General features: G+C 40.2%; 3 protein-coding genes across 5 annotated transcripts; 2 read left to right on the forward strand and 1 right to left on the reverse strand.

Moving 5' to 3' along the window:
- Nucleotides 1-511: 511 nt before the first annotated feature.
- On the forward strand, nucleotides 512-7,606 carry cd9a (CD9 molecule a). 2 transcript variants are annotated; one of them, XM_063909930.1, is made up of 8 exons: nucleotides 512-731; nucleotides 3,814-3,916; nucleotides 4,044-4,141; nucleotides 4,598-4,672; nucleotides 4,817-4,921; nucleotides 6,034-6,123; nucleotides 6,470-6,553; nucleotides 6,677-7,606. In XM_063909930.1, exons 1-8 carry the CDS (start codon nucleotides 663-665, stop codon nucleotides 6,740-6,742), a joined length of 690 nt encoding a protein of 229 aa, XP_063766000.1. In that variant the 5' UTR covers nucleotides 512-662; the 3' UTR covers nucleotides 6,743-7,606. The 2 variants fall into 2 exon arrangements, with proteins under 2 accessions (XP_063766000.1, XP_063766007.1); XM_063909937.1 differs by lacking the exon at nucleotides 512-731 and adding an exon at nucleotides 2,178-2,352.
- Nucleotides 7,607-10,247: 2,641 nt separating this feature from the next.
- Nucleotides 10,248-13,553, reverse strand: bbs10 (Bardet-Biedl syndrome 10). Its single transcript, XM_063909725.1, has 4 exons — nucleotides 13,484-13,553; nucleotides 12,495-12,694; nucleotides 11,334-12,314; nucleotides 10,248-11,198 (listed from the first exon to the last, which is right to left on the reverse strand). The coding sequence occupies exons 1-4, from the start codon at nucleotides 13,484-13,486 to the stop codon at nucleotides 10,391-10,393; spliced, it is 1,992 nt and encodes a 663-aa protein (XP_063765795.1). The 5' UTR covers nucleotides 13,487-13,553; the 3' UTR covers nucleotides 10,248-10,390.
- A 1,473-nt stretch (nucleotides 13,554-15,026) lies between these two features.
- syt1b (synaptotagmin Ib) lies at nucleotides 15,027-19,970 on the forward strand. Of its 2 annotated transcripts, XM_063909104.1 has the most exons (9): nucleotides 15,027-15,092; nucleotides 16,430-16,600; nucleotides 17,494-17,675; nucleotides 18,168-18,281; nucleotides 18,425-18,592; nucleotides 18,701-18,868; nucleotides 19,187-19,304; nucleotides 19,397-19,530; nucleotides 19,619-19,970. In XM_063909104.1, exons 2-9 carry the CDS (start codon nucleotides 16,459-16,461, stop codon nucleotides 19,823-19,825), a joined length of 1,233 nt encoding a protein of 410 aa, XP_063765174.1. In that variant the 5' UTR covers nucleotides 15,027-15,092; nucleotides 16,430-16,458; the 3' UTR covers nucleotides 19,826-19,970. The 2 variants fall into 2 exon arrangements, with proteins under 2 accessions (XP_063765174.1, XP_063765182.1); XM_063909112.1 differs by lacking the exon at nucleotides 18,425-18,592.
- The last annotated feature ends 1,563 nt before the right edge of the window (nucleotides 19,971-21,533 follow it).

A 21,533-nucleotide genomic window follows, 5' to 3' on the forward strand; every position in this document is an offset into this window, starting at 1 on the left:
GAAATTACGTCATCCTACAGCCCATGGTGCTGCAGGAACTTGTGGCCAAAAAACCCACCGCAAGCTGCTGTTCAGGGCTTGGATGCACCATTGTATGAAGCAAAGATGCACAGCTGAGCACATACTTTAAGGTTTTCTGTCAAAGCTAACATTTAAAAATGGTTATGTTGTCTGTAATCCTATTTGTACAACTAGAGATAGTCTAAATCTTGTACTAAATCCCCACTTAGTCTCACAAATGCTATTTCAAGCCCCTCTATAAGAATATGATAACTTTAGCAAAAATTACCATAAATAGCAAAGTCAACGTCATTACAAGATGAATAACTCACACACAAATCCCTGCAATAATAACACCAGGCCTTGTTTTTATTTGACTAATTTCCTTTCATTGACATTTCTTTTAAAATGTAACGAGAAATGTAAAAGCATAAAGTTAAAATTTTTGAGAAATTAAAAAAGTCTACAGGGGGTATTGGCTGTGCAGACCGTTATGTGTGGGGGCGGACCACTATAGGCGCGCACAGCACGGCGCGCGTATCAGTGCAACGCGTCGGCAAATAACCTCATTCTGCATACTGACTGTTATTTCGAAGGTCTTCTTTTCTACCGAGTGTTTGCATTGGTGCTACCAGCAGAAGTGAGATAGCTCAAGCACCGCTATGGCTGCACTGTCGGGGGGAGAGATGTGCATCAAGTACCTGATGTTCGCCTTCAACCTCGTATTCTGGGTGAGTTTGAGGCGAAAATGTGTATTGTTCTTAAAGAATAAATTATACACCCTGTCTGTGTTTCGTGTGACAGAGAGCTTTGCGTGCATGCACGTTCGTGTGTGAGCAGGTTACTATAGTGAATGAAATAGGACGGCGTCCCAGATGCAGGATCGTACTGAGCGTTCAAAGCCTCGGTTACTTATCGCAGTATAATCTCGAGGTGCCCCTGCATTATTTCGGACACTGTCCACAACTAAATACAAAGCGTACCAATACGCGTGCAGACCCAGCTGACTGGAAGAATAATCCCCGTTGGCCAAGTGACCCAGTTCCACCGAGCAGACTACTCTCTGGAGTTGGCGCGCACAGCATTTTAATAAACGCAATGGGGGGAGGGGGGCGCTTCATTGTGGTGGAGAATGTCCCTGATATAATAATAATTAACGCTTCTGCTTCCTCACGTGATGTGAAGGGGTGCGCATGTCAGGGAGCGAGTGTGTGAATGAATCTTAGATACCCCATGGAGGCTATTTGTGTCCTATGCTAAGCCTGCAGGGTGTGTCTTGTTCTGTCTGTTTGTTTGTGTGTGTGGTTTCACATGAATGCTTTGCCCATTTATGAACGTTTATTATGTGTGCAGTGCAGCTATAGATAGAGCCTAGGATAACCATCCATTACAGAGCAGGGATTTCCCAAAGTGTGTTTGTGCTTATGTGGGCGATACAAATGACACAGGCAACACAACCATTAGTGGTTTAAAAAGATTGAAAAAATCAACCATAAAGTTGAAGAAAATCAACAGTGTCTGTAAATAATAGCAGTAACAAACCAGGAGGTGGACCATTAAGTGCAACAATCTTCACATCTTTCATTGAATTTCAATTCATAGAAAAATCCTACCCAACATCCCTACCAAATTAAAGTCCAGACTCTTTCCATTTGTGTTGGACTGAGCAGGAAGCAAAGATATGAAACACTGGACATTATGCAGCCACCATCAAAAATATGTGACACAACAAGAGTGTCCATGTGCAGCTTTGTGTCAGTGAATCAAGTTTCAAGGGGTTAACAGACCCTGCTTTCAATAAAACAGCTTCTGTGAGACATAGGTAGTAGTCAAATGTTATAGCAGTCTATTAACTGTGCACACATTTCAGAAAACAGAGCTGGAAATATGCTGCTGGGCAGGTATTTAAAGAAAAGTTTTTGGTTAACATGCCTAGACAGAGCCCTATGTGCTACTTCCTGCTACATAAAAAAAAAATCTGTATACCAGCATAACTTTCAGAAATGCAGAAGTTACAGACACAAGCTCTGTGTGTATAAACATGGGACAAAAGAGAGGAAGAAACACGCGCAGGAGTTCATATCACATAAACAATGGAGGTCAGATTTTTAACTAACACGGCTCACTTGCCATTCCCTTACTGTAGAAATCATGTGATTTTATGAAGGCGTGGTAATGTAAACACTTCCTCCTTCCAGCTAACTGACAACATTATGTTTTACTGCCACCTGGGAAGCAGTTAGTTATTAATCACTCAGAGTTACGAATAGTGTAGACTGGATCAGCATGGCTATAGCTGGGGGAATCAAGTGTGCGAAATATCTTGTGTTTGTCCTCCAATTTTTCTACTGGGTAGGTTTGCTTTACTTTTAATGATGTCGTGTTGGATTGGTTGTGTGTGAAAACCAGAGAGGAAGGAAGAGGCGGAAAAGCCTACTGGACTAGTAGTACAAAATTGTTCCTTGCTCTAACCTGCTTTTTTGTTTGCACAATGTAACATAACACCTTGTAGAACAAAGGATAGGTAAAAACTGAATGGCAAAACACTTTGAATGTAACAGAAACTCTTTTGGTTTGACTTTTAAAGTTAAATATTCACAGACCTGTGTATGCTGACAAGCCCTGTAAGTGAGTGTCTGGGTAGCATGTTTCACAATCTCTGGTACCATGCAGGGACGTTCAAGTGCACAACAACAGTGCTGCGGATTATCTGTACATACATGCATAATAAAATGCAGGCAGCTACGTGTTGATGAATTCACAAGCTACTTTGTTTCAATATTAAATACACATGTTGAAACTGTGTATAAGCAAACATGTCAACAATACAAACCCAAAGGGACCATGTTTTTGTGTAGATGTCATGTTTTCTAGATAAATTCAAGCACACATACTGCACAGAGACACAGCTGGATTAGATGAGCATATTACGTCACTTGCTGCCTCCATTAGTGAGTTTAATACATCGATGTGATCCCTACAATATAACATCAAAATCTCATTGATGAGGAGTTTCAAATGTCTGTCCCTAGACCTATACTTTTTGAGTTGAAAAATGTGATTTTAAATAGATTTTTTTGGAAATGTTGTGGGTGAAGATTTAGACCAGAATCAGAATACCTTTATTCATCCTGCAGAGGAGAAATTTGCAGATGACAAAAAGGACTGTGGAAACCTCTCCTATGACTCATTACTGAAAAAACCTGTAAAAATGTTACCAAAGCATTTGGTTAGTACACATTTGAAATGAAAAATTGAAGCAGAACCATTTCAAAATTCGGACCGCACCAAGAAAATTCTAAACTTGTGTGGTAAAATCCAAATGTCAGGAAAAATAACACTCGACACAGGCTTGAGAATCAATGATCAGGTCCCAATTGATTCTTGCAAGAAGGAGCAGAGTTAAATCACATACGGAGATATGGTTCAACTCACACACACAACAAGTATGCTGCTTAAAGGAGCAGAAAGTCACGTTACACTTATGTAGCCTTCACGGCATTAAGCATCATAGTCGTAAATCAGGTTGGCAACAGATGGGAAAACACAGTACCTGCTGCGGTATAGGTTCTCTGCGGAATGTTGCTCTTTGCCCTAAAAAAAAACAACCGCTAAGGGAATGCAGGGGAGAACAGTCTATCTCTTCCGTGGGTAAACAAATGAAAAAAGTATTGGCTGACCATCTGCAAGGTCATGCACAGCTTCAACAGTCACAGTAGCAGGTTGAAGGCTAACAGTGTACATCGTGCATTTAGTGGTATAATAACTGACTGCAGAACTGTATGTGAAAATCGACATGATTTTGTGTTTCAGCTTGCAGGCACTGCTGTCTTCACTATAGGCCTGTGGCTGAGATTAGACCCACAGACCAAAGGCCTGTTTGAAGAGACAGACTCTCCAAATGTCTTTTACACAGGTAAGAGGCTCTTTGTCCTTGAGCTGGAACATTATCCCTTAACATTTAAGCAAAGTAACATTCAGAATTACGTGAGCTCTGTAAAACATGCTTGTATATGTCGGTGATTCTCTGTATATGGGTGTAGGTGTTTATATCCTGATAGCGGCCGGAGCGCTAATGATGGTGGTGGGATTTCTGGGCTGCTGTGGGGCCATCCAGGAGTCCCCCTGTATGCTGGGACTGGTTTGTACCACTTTTTTTATCACCTAAACCTCTGTTCTTTTGACTTAACTAACATACAACGTAAACTATTTAAAACCGTTTCATATACCATATCCAGGATTTATACATATTTGTCACAATCTCACTCAGTATCACGTTATTGAAGTGTGGATTGTGGACTGACATTGGGCTCTCCAAGAAATATAAGCTACATTTATCTTTGTTGACTGAACAGTATCAAGGCTGGAGAAGAGTCTCTAGATTTCAAAGCACTTGTCTCTCCCCCTCCCTCCCTGTCTGGCCCTAATCTTCTTGTACTAAATCTCCCAGGAGGAGGAGCCTGCAAATTAGGTTCAGCTACACTCAAGTGACCTTGTGACTTGTTCACACATGCATTCAAAAGACATGCGCACACGCCTGCACAGAGGCACACATTCAAGCAATCAGAAGAATTGAATTTTGTTTATCTCTTTACAGTTCTTCTTCTTCCTGCTGATCATATTTGCCATTGAAGTTGCGGCTGGTATCTGGGTATTTTCCAACCAAAGCAAGGTAACGTACAAAGTTTAAAAATGTAACACTGATTCATTTATTTGGATAGAACTTTTCCTTAAAGCTACAAACATGAAAAGTACCACAATGGATGTGAGTGATGTGTACAAAGTATTATTTTACCGTCTTGCTGCTATGTTGCAGGTGGTGCACGACATCACAACATCCTACATGATGACCTACAATAAGTTCAAGAAGCCAAATTCAGATAAGAGACTAAGAGACACTCTGCGGATGATTCAAACTGGGGTGAGCTATGTCTTTTAGTTTCAGCTTCAAATTAATTCAGAGTGACTCAGATCTTATCTAAAAGGAACTTGACACAAGTATTTCTTTGAAGCAATGTATTCCCATGGGAAAGTTGTCGTTGTTGTCTAATATCATAAATGTGTATGACGATTAGAAGTTGGAAATTCAGCAAAATACCACAGTCTGGGAAAATAAGCACATGTACTTTCTTTATTAGTGAGCCCAGAGGCAATTATACTACAGTATATAATCTAGGAGGAATCAGCTAGGAGTCTAAATACACATTTACAAAACTCTTAACATCATGAACATGTTGGGTTCCTTTAATCTTTGCACCAATTTGTATGGAAGAACTTTACAAGTTATTTTGGAGAGAGGGTACCCTTGGACTACGCCTCCACTACTTTACTAGTGAAGTATATCTTGTAGCGATGTTTGTGAAGATGATGAAGAAGTCTCCGGAGACACCAGCTTGTATATAATAAGGTTTATTACAACAGCATAGTATCATACACTAACACGGCCGATGCGGGGTCCCCAGAGCCAATTGTGGAAGTCCCCCGAACAGTCTTTGTGCATACACTTTATAGGAGTAATGTGGGTGTGTGTCAAAATGCGATGTGCTATGAGAATGTGGACCCAAATAAGGTGATCTATACGTTCGTGCATGATGTCTTGCGCATACCCAAATAAGGTGAGATATACGTTGGTCTTTGTCTTACTCATCCCTGGAGGTCTTCTGACATAGTCCAGAGGTTTGTTCTACAACCTCCTGTCGTACCACATCACTCTCCGCATTCTCTATGACCTCATTGAGTAAACAACTGCATATAAACAGACCCAATACACCACACAGGCAATAACTCTGTATGCCCCACTAGGTGACCTAGGTCGATTCCTAGGGTATCTTTAACGTATTCCAGATGTTGTTTTTCATTCTTCTTCCACCCAACTTTCCTCTGACCTCAGGGAGTATCTGCCCTGGTATATCTCCAGATTTAATACACCACACTGGCAAACACATTGTGATGACAACATATTGGGAACTAAAAATATAAACAAGACTATATCCTCTGCCATGTTGTCTTCTAAAGGCATGATTTTGTTCCCAGCTGAACTGTTGCGGGCCAACTGGCACGGTAGAAGAAGCTGACAAAGACACCTGTCCCCAGGGAGAGCCACTTGAAGAGCTCATTACTAAGGTAAAGCTACTCTGAATGTTCGTATAGATTGGATGCCAACACAGCCAGGTATTTCAGTCAAGAGCTAGAGAAAGAAAATAATATTTTAATAGGAAGGACGATCCATAAATTCTAAAAGGTGTTTGGAAGCAATTACCGTACTGTATGTCAAATAATTGTGCCATAAGTGTATCAGTCTTTCCTTTGCACACTAATTCCCTCCCTGCCTCTTGCAGTGTAACTATGGCAACACTGGTTTACAAGAGCCCGCATGCTCTCAGGCTGTCTGTTAAGTGTGCAATACCACACATCATGTTGAGCATAGGCTTAAGAGGAGGCTGACAGGACTTATGCTGGTGTATTGCAGAGCTGCCCTGATGCCATTGACGAGGTGTTTGACTCCAAGCTACACATCATTGGAGGAGCTGGCATCACCATTGGTGTTGTTATGGTAAGTGTGGGATTTACTGTAACTCATCAAGTTTAATTGTCTGCTGCTCTGGAGGACGAATGCAGGCCAGAGATGAGTAACAAAAACAAACACAAGTAATGTGCGTTTCTCTTGCTCTTGCAGGTGTTTGGGATGATTTTTAGCATGCTCCTGTGCTGCGCCATCAGGAAGTCTCGGGAGGTTGTGTGAGACCTACCATCACATCCTGGAGTCCTTTATTAATGTTGCATGATGCTATTCCTAGAGTCACAAGACTCTCCACTGCCATAAACACTGCTTGTTCAAGTGGGACAATCTAAGATAGGCTGTGTGCAGATATATCTGATTATTAAATACTACATCAGATGTAACTGTGCTACTGACACTTACTGCCCCCCCCCTTTCTGGACTATATAGATGCGATGTGGTTATAAGGCCCAACTATAGAATGGGTGTCATCTGTGCTTCAGTGGCAATGTAGTGCAGGAATAATTTTGTGGTCATTTGATTGTAATTAGTGTTTGTGAACTGCTAATTATCTAAACAAAAGATCATATTATTGTATATGGATCACATTTCTATTGCCATCACTTGAAGGCCAGAAGAGTCATGGATCAGGGCCTTGAAAAAGGCAACCACAATTAATACAGCACGATACAGCAATAGCCAAGGAAATTCTCCAGTCCTTTTTTTACAACACCGACATCAAACTATGGTGACTAGTAGCCGATCTAATGCTAAGCTGGGAACTGTGTGGTTTATCTAGCTTGGTATTAGAGTAGCATCTCGGTTTCTACATTGTGACATTTTATTTGTACCCACCCTTTTGTCTCCTTCCCTAACATGCCCTTTCTAAAAACGCCTTTTCATTTGTTGTCAAGTTTTGTAAATGTCTTTTTTTATTTGTAAAAGGTTTATACTCATAGATGGTTGTACGGTACATGTGTTTTGATGATGTATTTTATAATGTTCTTTCCATGTTACATAGACTGGATTGATTTATACCATATGCACTATGTTTCACAGAGACACAAATTAATGAGAGCCTAATAAAATAAAATGTACTGACTCTGAGGGTGTTATACAACGGCATGCAGTTACTCACACAGCAAACGTCATATTGCTGTAGTTTTCCTTTAAGCCATTTCTCCGAAGGTCACTGAGTAAAATACATTAACTACAAGGGCAAATTCTTCACTATTAAAATAAGATATTTGTCAAACTGACTTTCCTTGGCATGTTAGATATAGCGCTGCAGGATATACTGCAGGGGGAATGTAAGTGTTGGATGGGTGGAGATGCCTTGATAAGACTCAACATCAACAACATCCAGGATCTAATCTGTGTGCGCAATGGAAAAATACATTCTTAATACTCCCCCCAGCTTTCCTTGCTTTGATATTTATGGCCATCGAGTGTGACTCATGTAAAGTTTGATCAAAGCCAAGAATTGTTTTTGTTTTCTATGTCATGCCATCACAATTAATCCAAATGTGTGTTCAAAACTAGGCGTATACACCGATTACAGTAAACGGTACACAATTATGTATGGCAGTGAGTCATGTTATTTGTAATGACTCACTTTTTCATCCAAAAAGAGGTGAGAAAAGTTAGGTTTCCTTGATTATAGCACAAGGAAGTACCCTTTGATTTGGTTGTTGACAGCAGGATGTTGCCCTCTCAGACACCCCACCCCCACTATTGAGATAACACTGATTATAAAAAGAACTGTGTATACAGTGGTATGCAAAAGTTTGGGCACCCCTTAGGAAAACCACTGCATCAGTTTGTCACTTGCTGAGCTTTTGAAGCAGCAACTTCATTTTAACATATGTTATACCTTATGGTAACAGAAACATCTCAGTAGTGAAATAACTTTTATTGGTCAAACAGAAACATGTTTATGTGCATTCAAACAAAAATAGGCATGTGCATAAATTTGGGCACCCCTAAGAAATAATTCCATTAATATTTAGTATTGCCTCCTTTTGCTGCAATAACGGCCTGTAGACGCCTCCTGTAGCCACAGACAAGTCCCTTAAGCCTGGCAGGTGGTATTTTGGCCCATTCTTCCACACAAAACGTCTCCAGTTCAGTCAGGTTTCTTGGCCTCCGTGCATGGACAGCCTTCTTCAAATAAATCCATACATTTTCAATGATGTTAAGGTCTGGGGACTGGGATGGCCATTCCAGAACATTGTACCTGTGCTTCTGCATGAATTCCTTGGTGGATTTTGATCGGTGCTTAGGATCATTGTCCTGCTGAAAAATCCAACCCCGGCGTAGCTTCAACTTTGTGACTGACTCTAGAACATTCTTGTCAAGAATCTCCTGGTACTGTAAGGAATTCATGTGGCCCTCAACTTTAACAAGTTTTCCAGTACCTGTGCTAGCCACACAGCCCCATAACATGATAGATCCTCCACCAAATTTTACAGTGGGCAACAAGTTCTTTTCATTGAATGCAGTGTGTTTTTTTCGCCATGCATACCTGTTCATGTTATGACCAAATAACTCAATCTTGGTCTCATCTGACCACAGTATTTTGTTCCAAAATGCTTCTGGCTTGTCCAGATGTGCTTTTGCATACCTCATGCGACTCTTCTTGTGATTAACACTCAGGAAAGGCTTTTTGCACATCACCCTTCCAATGAGCTCTTCCTGGTGCAAAGTACGCTGGATTGTGGAACGGTGAACAACTACACCATCAGCAGCCAGATGTTGTTGTAGTTCTCTGGAGGTGGTCTGTGGCTTCTCTGTGACCATTTTCACCATCCTTCGCCTGTGCCTTTCCCCTATTTTTGTCGGCCTACCACATCTTTCCTTCACACGGACTGTTCCTGTGGCCTTCCATTTCACAACTACGTTTCTGACTGTGGAGACAGACAGTTTAAACCTGTCAGATAATTTTTTGTACCCTTCTCCTAATTTATAATGTTGGATTATCTTAGCTTTCAGGTCAGTGGAGAGTTGTTTTGAGGTCCCCATCTTGCCACTCCCTAAGAAAGAACCTAGGCCAGGCACAGCCAGCTATTACCTATGTTAAATAGCCTTTTTCATGATTGGTTCCACCTGTCTTTGTAATTGAAGGTCTAATGAGCTAATCAAAGCAATTTTGTGCAGCAACCTGTCAGCTATAAATCCGTACAGGTGTTGAAATGAATGCTATTTATAAGGGTGCCCAAACTTTTGCACATCCCATTTTTTGCATTTTATTTTATTATAATAAAACTATGTAATGCTACCCTAAGAATTTTGGTCTGGAAAACACTAAAACGTCTACATCTTTGTAGGAAAACAAATGTTGTTGCTGTGATCTTCTATTATAAAGGAAAAGCAAATTGTCATGAAATCTCAGAGGGGTGCCCAAACTTTTGCATACCACTGTATATGTGAGACGATGCCTCTTATGTAACATTATGTGTACTGGCCAGACGAGTACAGGAAAACCAAGATAAGGAAGAGAAATGTTAAAAAAATAGGAACCAGGATGAGAACTCAAGAGAAATGAGGCCAAAATCAACACTTAATCTACCACACTACTACACATCAACACAGTAGATGGAGTAAATTATATGATAACAACTGCACATTCTGTCAAATACAGAGATTAACACCAAGTTGTTTGATGTAGGTTGGTAAACTTGATTGGACTGATTGGTGAAGAACCATTGTAACATTTTATCAGCCAAAAACTGAACGATACAACAATGCTGCCATGAAATGTAATTTATTATCAGTGGAAGTATAAAGTTGCATTACAAATATTTCTATAGCAAACTGCAAATTATCTCCTTAAAATTTTGAATGATACAAAAAAAAAAAAATTAATTATTTGACCTTAGACACAAAACAATCTCAGTCTTCAGTCTCGTCTTCTGTGTCCTCCCTGGAAGTGTTTGTAAGTCTTCGTGACTTACTATGCAAGGCAGTGTGTGTGTGCAGCACGGTGTCTACATGGAGAATACTGGAGAGACACTGCAGCACAGCCAGAAGTAGCTGGTATTTACAGGACACAGATTCAAGGCCAGAGTCTAACATGAACAGTTTTGTTGACATGTCAGCCTCAGTATAACAATGCTTTGTTAGTTTATCCTCCTCTAGAGGACATGCACTTTCCCCAAAGACTGAGCTGTGCTCTTGTTTGTAGACAAGGCTAAAAGGGTGGGAATGATTTTGAATAAAAGTCAGGAACCTTGTTTGAGCCTGCAGGAAACGTCTTGGACAGTGGGAGTAAATCTGTCTGGGAACGATCAGTAGAGCATTTGCCAAGATCTGGGAAACAGCAAGGCCACTCATAGCTGTGTCAACAGAGGCTGAGCAACTGGTGCCATATTGTAGGAGGGCATGTTGTAAGAGAAACTCAAATGTCCCACCAGCAGGTATTACACAGCCTGGCTGCACCCCACACTGCTGGAAGGGAGGTGTATTGGGGATCTGATTGTCCATATGTGAAGATGTGCTTTTGTTTGACAGCAAGGTCCTCTTTGAGGCTCTGGTTGCAGTCATACCCACCGGCTCCCAAGTTGAAAGGAGCATGCGGATGGCGTCTCGAAATGCGCATGTATACTGCTCAGTTTGCCCTTCCCCTAAGCCACAAATGACCAGACTACAGGGTTCGACCGTGACCCTATCCTCTGAATTCTGGAAAGCCACATGGACATACCTGTGGGAGAAAAAGTCACAAGAATAAAAGAAGATTGAGAAAATATAAATAATCAAACCATATACATGTATGTTTAATGCATCTGTGGGACTTTTAAATATACACATTATATGAGACAAAGAGACATGTTTATACCTATGGGCTCCCAGCAGAATTGGTCTACAAAAGGTCAGCGTAGCGACGTGCTCTGGTTCAATCATCCAGCTGTCTGAGACAGGTGAGGCCCCACTTAACTGGGCAAAGAGAGACAGCTCATCTTCACTGACACACTCCACAACGCACATCTCTGCCTGTGCAGCTAAAGCCAGGACAGCAGCCGACTGTTTGACTGCAGACAGGATCACAGAGACACCCAAACTCTGCATGTTTGCAAAGACACACTTCAGGGACGTTTCTGTCCAGGCGCTAAAGTGCACTATACTTCTGTTCTTCCTTGAATTCTCCTCCATCCATTGCTCTTCACATCCCAGCTGCAGCACTTGTCCTGCATTGAGCAATTTTGGCTGCAGGTATCCAGTAAAAACTGCAGCTTTAACTGGCTTGCGTTCACTCTGAGGGCACGGTGTAGCAAAGTCTCTGTGAATGACTTGCCCCTCAATCAAACGTGAACAACTGATAGGGAAGCCTGATACAGGTGTGTGCAATGCATCCAAGTTGTCATTTACGAACTGAAGTGATAAGGGAGGTAGGTCGCTTTTAAACTTCCAGTGAGTCAGCAGTTCACAGGTTAGTTTGCTCATGAAGTCACAGTGGGAATGACCCAGACGTGAATGAAAAAATGTTGTCAGCAATTTTTGAACACAGTGATTGTTTGAGGGTCCTGGTAAAGTTGTTTTTGTAGTGAAATTCTCCCACGACAGACAGCATCCATATGGAATTACTCCCAAGATTATGAGATCATCTAGCTCCTCCAGTGCAAATGCATGAATTTTGTCAGCCAAGTGCCTGGCGGTTGACGCCTCTGCTGTTTGCCTAGAGGTGTAGGCGTGGGACACATTAGGATCCTTGCAGGCCATTTTATGAATCATCCGGAGTAATGTAGCTAGCAGTAGGATAAACGTCTTGGATCCATCCCCTGTTACAGTGCTGTGTTTCAATACACACTCCACCACCATTCTAAAATAAAAAAAAGACAAATATTTAAAATGGAAAACATGTCACTAGAGTGACAAAGACTATCATAGTGACAAAGTGTGTGTGTGTGTGTGTGTGTGTGTGTGTGTGTGTGTGTGTGTGTGTGTGTGTGTGTGTGTGTGTGTGTGTGTGTGTGTGTGTGTGTGTGTGTGTGTGTGCTACCTGGCCAGTGGATGCTCCAGTCGTAGTGCAGTCAGAATGCGAGTCCCACTGCGGCTCAACATTGCCTGTCCCGTGTCTCTGGTGAAAAGCACCTGCCCTCCTTCAGGGCCAAAACTGCGCAGGACCACTGACTCCAACACACACACAGTCTGCACAACATGATCCAGATGAAGACGCTCCACTGGCAGCATCCCTGCAACCTGAAAGAAACACAAATATCAATTCAATTGAAAAAAAATGACACAATTTACAAACAGGAAACAGACCAAAGATATTTTCTTACTTTCTTGAATCACAGGCAGTTTCCACATAAGCTTTTGTCAAACATAGCTAATTTTCACTTCTACCCAACTACATTTCAGAGGTAAAGTGTACTGTTACTCCACTAAATGTATTTAATACCTTTAGTTACTTTGCAGATTTTAATTCATAATGTGAAATATAAACAACACTTAACTTATACTTTAGTTACACATGGAGTAACATTCATAAGCTAACCTGCAGCATACAAAGTCATTAAAACTAGCTGCACCTTTACCATCTTTGATAAACATCTTAAAGCATCAACAATAATTATCCAATCATATATATATTATTCTGGAACGGGCCAATCTGCATAAATAGTATTTGGTACTTTAGGTATATTTTGATGCTCAAACATATTTACTTTTATTTGAGTAACATTTTGATTGCAGGGCATTTGACTTGTAACAGAGTATCCCTACACTGTGGTACTTCTACTTTTACCCCTTCCACCTCCATTATAAACTCGAAGAACTATATTCTGATTACTGCTAATAGGGAGAAGCTACATAGATAGCTTAGCATCTGCTAGCTAGCTGAATCAAATGCTATGAACCAGTCCACACAGGGGCTTATTTTATAACAAACCATAGATATAACATAAAAACACTAGTTTGTAGCTGCCAGTCTGTACAAAACAACCCAAATATTCGCCAGTTCACGATGCTTTTATCTCGAGTACTTACCATCAGTCAACAGGAACGCTTGCTCCGTATCCTAGAGACGAGGCTTCTTCTGTGGTTTGTAGTAGAGCTGTAATTCAGAGCAGAAGTGACTGCTGCCACCTAGCGTCGGGTTGTTTTCTAGCCCTACTACCAGGAACACTGGTATACTGTAAACACTCATGTAAGAATTGTACAGGAATGTACAGGAATTTTCCTTTTAAAAACGCTGGTTCAAAAGTTATTCATATAACATTATTATGATATAAACTGCACATGGGAGTTTTAAGTTGCTTTATACACCCATATAGTTTGTTGTTTAAATGAACAATTTCTCTGTGGAAATCATTAGTCACTTTCATGATCTGATAATATTGCTTTACATGACTAATAGAAGTGGTGCTAGGTGTAGACAACTAAAAAGTCTAACACATGCATTTCATAAAATGTATTTTAATATGCTTTAGGTCGACCAATAACAGTTTGTTTGCAAGAAAGCACATATGGTGTGCTTTGTTTCACTGGAAATGGAGATCTGTTTGATTTAAAGACATTCCTTAATGTTTGCAGAGAAACTTTACATTCCTAGTTGATTTCAGATATATAGCACCAAATTTTCCACAATATTTTTAAGTGTTTCAAATTGTCTGACCCGTCTTTGTCGGACTGGCTAAAAATAAATAAAGTTATTTTCTACACATTAAAACCTTTTAATGCTTAGAGCTTAAACCAGCTGACCATACCGTCACATAATTAATAAAATACGTGATAATCCATGTTGATCTCTAAAATGTTCCTGAAAAGCCAGAAAAATGCATTGTGTGTATTTCCACATGTCAAGGACAGAGGTGATGTCAAACCCACTCTCCCCTGCCCATCCCCCCGCTCTGTCTTCCCACATTCTGTACAGTATCTCTACAGTATCTCTGGTACCTCAAGGTGAACGGGGCGGGGCCGGAACTTGATCCCTGTGTTGCTGCAGAAACCACATCCTAAGTTTCTAAATTAGGCAACATCATCTATACATAGACAATATGAGACAGTTCTGCAGCTCCCGCCAGATGCACACACACCAACACACACCTACAGAGCTGTCCACAGTGAATGTAAATGTCCTCTATTGCTGAATTCTCACTATGCTAACGAGCCATGTCACTTCACTAATGAATATGCATCAGTGGCCCGGTGAGGGTGACCTGTTGGGATGGGACAGAGGTCACAAGAGGTGGGGCGTCGCAAATAAGCACCCATGAGACCTGAAAGGATGGACAAGATCACATACACAATGAACACAGAACACACAAACACACACACACACACACAGAAGGGAGCAACAGAAGAAGAACGAGCTGCTATTCCCCACCTTGTCCTACGCTACCTCGCTCTTGGTCTCTCCCTTGATCCAGTTTGCCATACACCTACACTCTTCTTTGTGACATCTATGAACTGGTGATACAAAAACTCTTTCCTACCTCACTGTTTTCCTCCGCCTGTCCCGCCCTCTATGGTCCTGTCATCTGTTATCCTCCTCCTCCTCCTCCTCCTCCTCCTCCTCCTCCTCCTCCTCCTCCTCCTTCACCTCTCTGTAGGAAGAAGGAGTACCTGTGTGTCTGACCATTGCTGCTGGATACAGGTATGTCTCTGGGTCCTTATTTTTCTCTTAGTTTTATATAATAAAAGTACTTTGATTTATTTCTCTCTCAACTATGCTGAGTGAAAAGTAACTGTGTGTAAACCATAACAAAATTATAATTATCAGATTGGTGATGGTCATTGTTTTATTGGCTATATAAAGGCTAGGTGCAACATAATAACCATAGGTGATTTTTTAATTTGTAACTCCAAATTCAGTGATTTTTTTTTGCTTCTATGAGAGATGCGGTTCTTGTGAAGGTTGAGAAAATGTCCAATGTCAAGCTAAAAACAAGCCTCTCTTAAGTGCTCAGCGACAGTGCAATGACAACAGATTAAATGAATTACTGTAATGAATTTACTAACTAACTTTTTGGCTCAGGTGTAGAAAGAGTTTTAACTGCTGTTTTAACTTGAGTTGAGGAGACATATGGTGCGGATTTTCACTCATTAATTATTCATTATAATCTGCATCAAACATATTGAAAGACGCCAATTTACACATTAGCCTACGCTTACATAGACACAATATTTAACAATGAATATTTAAAATCTTTTCATTTTAAATTGTGAAACATATAAAATCTGTGAATTATTCATTATTATTTAGTCAACATTTACAAAAGCACATCAGAAATATTACTTGTAATACCTCACATGATCACTATAAGAGACCTGTATCATGTGAGACATGCTGTTCTTTTTGCATCATTAGGTACACCCTGCTGATGCTCCTGCAGCTGTAATTAATGAGTGGCTTCTGTTTAGCGCCTGTCTTTTCAGAAAAAGCAGACATAAACTGATATCAGTGTCTGCTTTGGTGTGAGATCGTCATCTGCTGACTCAACTTCAGACACTCAATACTTGTGATGTCCGCAGAATAGCAAAAAAATATATATAAACATTTTTGAACATGGGAGTCTTGGCAGATTTTGTTTACATGCTGAGCATGACCTTAGTCCATGACTCTCACCCCTGGCAGCTCACAGTGGAACAGCAGCGGTCCACGCGTGACGCTTTAACTTCGATTGTCCCTTTCCTCTCCCCTGCATGTCAGCAGCTTTGGCCGAGACAGCTGCTTGCATATCCTGTGTTCAAGTGTTAGTGCCAGGCCAGCAGAAACAGGAGTCATTTGACACTGATGGTCATACAGTTTATATAAGCATATTATTGCTACAGATACATCTAATCAATAGCATTTATGGAAACTTGGATGGTGTGTGTGTTTTGATTGTTCCTCAAATCAGATTTTTGCGCATTTTCAGTTTGCTGTTATTACTCAAGGTTTTTCTTTGAGTGCTTGGACAATATTTTCTTGCGTCTGTGTTTCTCTGTCAGTTTAATTCTGGATCTGTTCTCCTCCAATAATGACTGGGAACCGCCGAGTTGCCCCCGCTGCACCGGGCACCCCCACTCCACCAACCCACTTGCCAAATGTGACAACAACCCCCGCCCATTCTGGAGGCCACAGTCCCAACAAGTTCATGAGTGAACTGCACAGCGTCCACAGTGAGTCAGACACTAAGGTCATTCTCTGTTCCTTTGGACATAAAGCCATGTCTTGAATAATATAACTGTAAAGCATCATGCTGATATACTGTTATGGTGCGAAGACCTGCTAAAATATATCACAGAAATAATTTTCGGAAAATATTGTAATTCTAAGACGATTTTTAAGTATGATATCATGCTCAGAAAATATTCTGGCAATGGAATGTAAAAACTACGAACTTACGTACACAAAAATAATTACAAAAAAAGCACACACAACCAATATTAATAAGTCGAAGTACTGTCCATTTATCATACAATTCACATATATAAATAAAATAGTCATCTGTGTGTGTCATCATTCAAGGGCTTGGCTAAGACAGATTCAATAGTTGGATTGCACATCATCCTAAAACAGTAAAAGGTGCAGGGGGTGTCTTGTTATCAGAATTGTGTGACTGAATGAGGAAGGTACACACATCATATGATAAGGCCAAACAGGCATTGACACAATGATAAAGCAATCTCCTGTAGAAGTGCATTATATGTTCCACTTTTGCTGAAGTTATTCATTTTTAATTAGTTCAGACGTACCAGGATTGTAAATGCGTACTGCTTGTAATGCTACGCACATGTTTAATGCAGAAGCAAACTGCAAGTCATAAAAAATGTCCTCCTGTATTTGAATATACGATGTGATATCAAAGTCATATATCGCTTCCATGATGCTTTTGAACAAGCAGAATACATAAGAATTGGACATGAAAACATCTGACTGTAGATTGCAATGCAATATAACACCACCACAAAATATGATCTATAAAGATTTTCCTCCCCGTTTACCTTTGCATTCAAGTGACAAAAAAAAATCAATTATGCATCAATGTGTGTGTGTTTATTTGATCTTGCAGTGCCATCATGGGCAGTTGCTGCCCTTTGCATCGTAAGTTTGTGCGTTGTGTTGTCATGTGCGGTGTGTGTGTGGAAGAAGTGCTTGAAAAAGAAGGACAAGGACAAAGAAAAGGACAAGAAAAAGGGAAAAGAGAAGAGCAACGGAGGCTTTGACACCGAAATGGATGGAGGTTACAGCGAGGTACACACAACACACAACACACACACACAACACACAACACACAACACACAACACACACACACACACACACACACAGTGTCCCCCTGCAGATGTATTGTCCTTGCAATGGATCACAGTCCTGATGTCCGGGTCACACAGGACTGGTAAAACTCTCAGTGTCTGTAAGGACTAATGGATGTTTTGCACATAGCTAATATTGTAGTACAGGTTGAGGACTGAGATGAGCTGTTTTAGAGTGTTTCCCTTGTCCTCAAGGATTCAGGTCACATTTAAACACACTGATGCTGTAAAAGTGACTGTACCTTTTAAACAATAAACAAGCTTTAGACGGTAACTCGATTTTTGTTTAATCACCTTTGGCTGTGCAATGCTTAGAATATACTGCAGGAACAGGACACAAATAGCTGCGAGACAGAAGCACTTCATTGATTATTTGTAAAGCTATGTTTTTTATTATCCCTGCATGTGATCTGTGTGTGTCTGTGTGTGCAGCCGCTGAAAGACGAAGGTAACAAAGAAACCGAGCTGTCAGATAATGAGCCCAAGGAGGAGGAGAAGCTGGGCAGGCTCCATTTCACATTAGACTACAACTTCACAGATAACACGGTGAGATGCCACTATTCACTATGACATATTTTCCCCAACCATCGGCCAACTCTAAGAAGTTCACCAATTTAATAATTTACTTGCTGTCAATTATCAAAATTCTCATCTGTGGTTATTATTATTCCTTTGCTTACACATTCTAGCTGATAGTCGGCATCTTGCAGGCTGCTGAACTTCCTGCTATGGATGTGGGAGGTAGTTCTGACCCTTATGTAAAAGTATTTTTGCTCCCAGACAAAAAGAAAAAGTTTGAAACCAAAGTACACAGGAAGACCCTTGAACCGAACTTCAATGAGACTTTTACATTTAAGGTAAACTCAAAGATAAATACATTTTAAGAAAATGATCCCAAATGGGTTCAGGCTCAGCAAATGGTGCAAAATATGTTTCAAAAGATTATCTGTGAATGTGTTCTGTAGGTACCGTACACGGAGCTGGGCGGGAAAACACTGATGATGACTGTGTACGATTTCGACCGTTTCTCAAAACACGACGCCATTGGAGCTGTGAAGATACTGATGAGCAGTGTGGACTTCAGCCAGTCTCTGCAGGAGTGGAGGGATCTGCAGAAGGCAGAGAAGGAGGAGGTGTGAGCACACTGAGAGAAGGGTGGAGGAGATGAACTTGAAATAGGGATGCACAAAGTCAAATAATATAAATGACGACAACAACAACTTGCTATTGATCTTTTGAACCTCAATGATTACTGTTTTTTGGTGAAAGAACTTGGTTCTACAATGTGTTTCGTTGGGTTTTGTGAGGAATATAAAATATTATCCCCCTTTCATATTTACACCTGAATTTGTTGCCTAAAGTAATGCACAGAATGGTCACCTCTGTCTCTTTGTAATTGCAAAGTCATACTTTATCTCTAAAAAATACTAACTTATTTTTCTCTGTTTTAGAGTGAGCGACTTGGAGACATATGTTTGTCCTTGAGGTATGTGCCTACTGCAGGGAAGCTTACGGTGGTGATTTTGGAGGCCAAAAACCTGAAGAAAATGGATGTGGGTGGATTATCAGGTGAGTCAAGCGACAGACAACTTCACCAACTAAACTACTATACTATACTAAAAAAGCGAAACTATTAAATCCTCTCTTTTTTTCTCTGTTAGACCCATACGCAAAGATCCACTTAATGCAGAATGGAAAAAGACTCAAGAAAAAGAAAACAACGATAAAGAAGCACACCTTAAACCCTTACTTTAATGAGTCTTTTAGCTTTGAAGTGACATCCGAACAGATGGAGGTAAATGCATATTTGTACGCAAACAAACACACAAAAAACATAAAAAGAAAGAAGCAATTTTTCATGTATTTTCATGTGTTTTTTATAGAAGGTGCAGATAGCAGTGACTGTGTTGGACTATGATAAGATTGGGAAGAATGACGCCATCGGCAAGGTGCTGCTGGGCAATAACAGCACAGGAACTGAGCAACGCCACTGGGAAGACATGGTGGCAAATCCTCGGAGGCCAATAGCACAATGGCATGGTCTCAAACCAGAGGATGAAGTCAATGCTCTCATTTCAAACAAAAAATGAAACAGTCACCCTCATGTGTTTTGACCTTGCAGCATTTAACTACATTAATTCCAATTGATATTCCTCCCTTATTCCAATAAAAACCCTTTAAGATGAATTTAACTATGTAAATCTACCCCTTAATATCCTCCCATGACCCTATCTAAGTCACTGTTATGGAATGGAAATTATCTTCCTTAAGCAAATCACTACTTCTGACTGAACAACTTCAAATAGTATAAAGGAAAAATGAATAACTATGTACAGTGCTATTAAAACAGATGACATTTTTTAAACCTGTGTGTTTTTCTGTTCTTTGCTGGTCAACATCATGCACCCTACACCTGATATAAACATGAATAACCTGCCGAGGGAGACAATCGAATGGCTAATGAAATAAGAGCCACCATTATTTAAGTGATTCTTATAAAGCTAAGAAAATACATTGGAGAGTAGAGAGTACTAAATAAGAGAAATGCAAAGCTAAGAGTTGTGGCATCATCAATAATAGACATTTTTTCTGGAGGATCGCATTCAGGAAGGCTGAACAGGCAAACGTCACAACATATGATCAAATGTTCATCTTTGTTCTTAGAATAATGAAACTCTTTTCTTTATTATTTGCACATCTAATACTTTTATGTACCAGTTAATTACATTTTTCATGGGAGGTCTATTAGAAGATGGTGTGTGTAGTGACCATAAAAAGTCTATGGTGGAGACTTGAGCACAGAACTAAGCTTCATGTAACCAGGCAAGAAGGCTAATACAAATGTTTTGGTTTTTTTTCTCCGTACAATTGCGAAATAATGAATATTTAAACAAACACAATAAATATGTTATAGTTAATTACCTTCAACCAGAAAATAGTTGCCCTTTTTCTTTGTTTGATCAGCATATAGTAGGGGGTTAGAGCACATTATTTGGCAATGTGTCAACTCAACATCTTGGCTTGTTAATTTACCTTGACTGAAAGTTAGCTACTTATTAGTCCGATTTGGATGTTAAGGAAACAAGCCAAAAAACGCTAATTGGTAACGTTGCTAAGGAGCTAAGTGTAAGGCCTGATTTTTTTTGTTGATAAACCTAGCTTAATTGTCAAAAATGAATGAGCGTCAACAACATGACAAACAAAATGTACTCGGAATATTTTAACCGTAGGACATGTACAGATATTTGCTCGGGGTAACCTAACTTCACCCTAATTTACAACATATGTTTGTCCCACTCAATTCAGAGAAAGTTCTACGCCCAGCTAAACTAACTAGCTTAACTAAAGCTATCTGTCGTTAACCTTTTCAAAGATATGCTAAATTAGCATAAACGCAACTTAGCTACTCGTTGACGTTGTTTTTAACTAACATTAGCCAAACAAAGTAAGCTAATATTTATGTTGTGACTGTTCATGTACTGTTCATTTGGTTGTATTGCAGTATGTTATAATGGTATCTCACTGTTAAACATTAATGTTATCTGAGAGGGGGCGTTATGAGCTTTTTTCCAAACTATTACAAGTGTAATTAGCGACTTAACTGATACTTTCAGCCATCTGTTTAGCACTTGGCACCGCCGTTTTGATCCGCTAATGTTTACGTCAGAAGTGTCATACCCGGGTCATGTGGTCAGACAGAAATGTAACTTTAGAGGGAAAAACTCTGCGATGGAGCGACACACTATCACAAAGACCACAGAGGCTAAAAACCCAGTCTGTGTGCTGGCTGAGGATGTT

This window comes from Eleginops maclovinus, chromosome 2 (genome assembly GCF_036324505.1).
Source record: "Eleginops maclovinus isolate JMC-PN-2008 ecotype Puerto Natales chromosome 2, JC_Emac_rtc_rv5, whole genome shotgun sequence".
In the NCBI taxonomy this organism is placed as follows: Eukaryota; Metazoa; Chordata; class Actinopteri; order Perciformes; family Eleginopidae; genus Eleginops; species Eleginops maclovinus.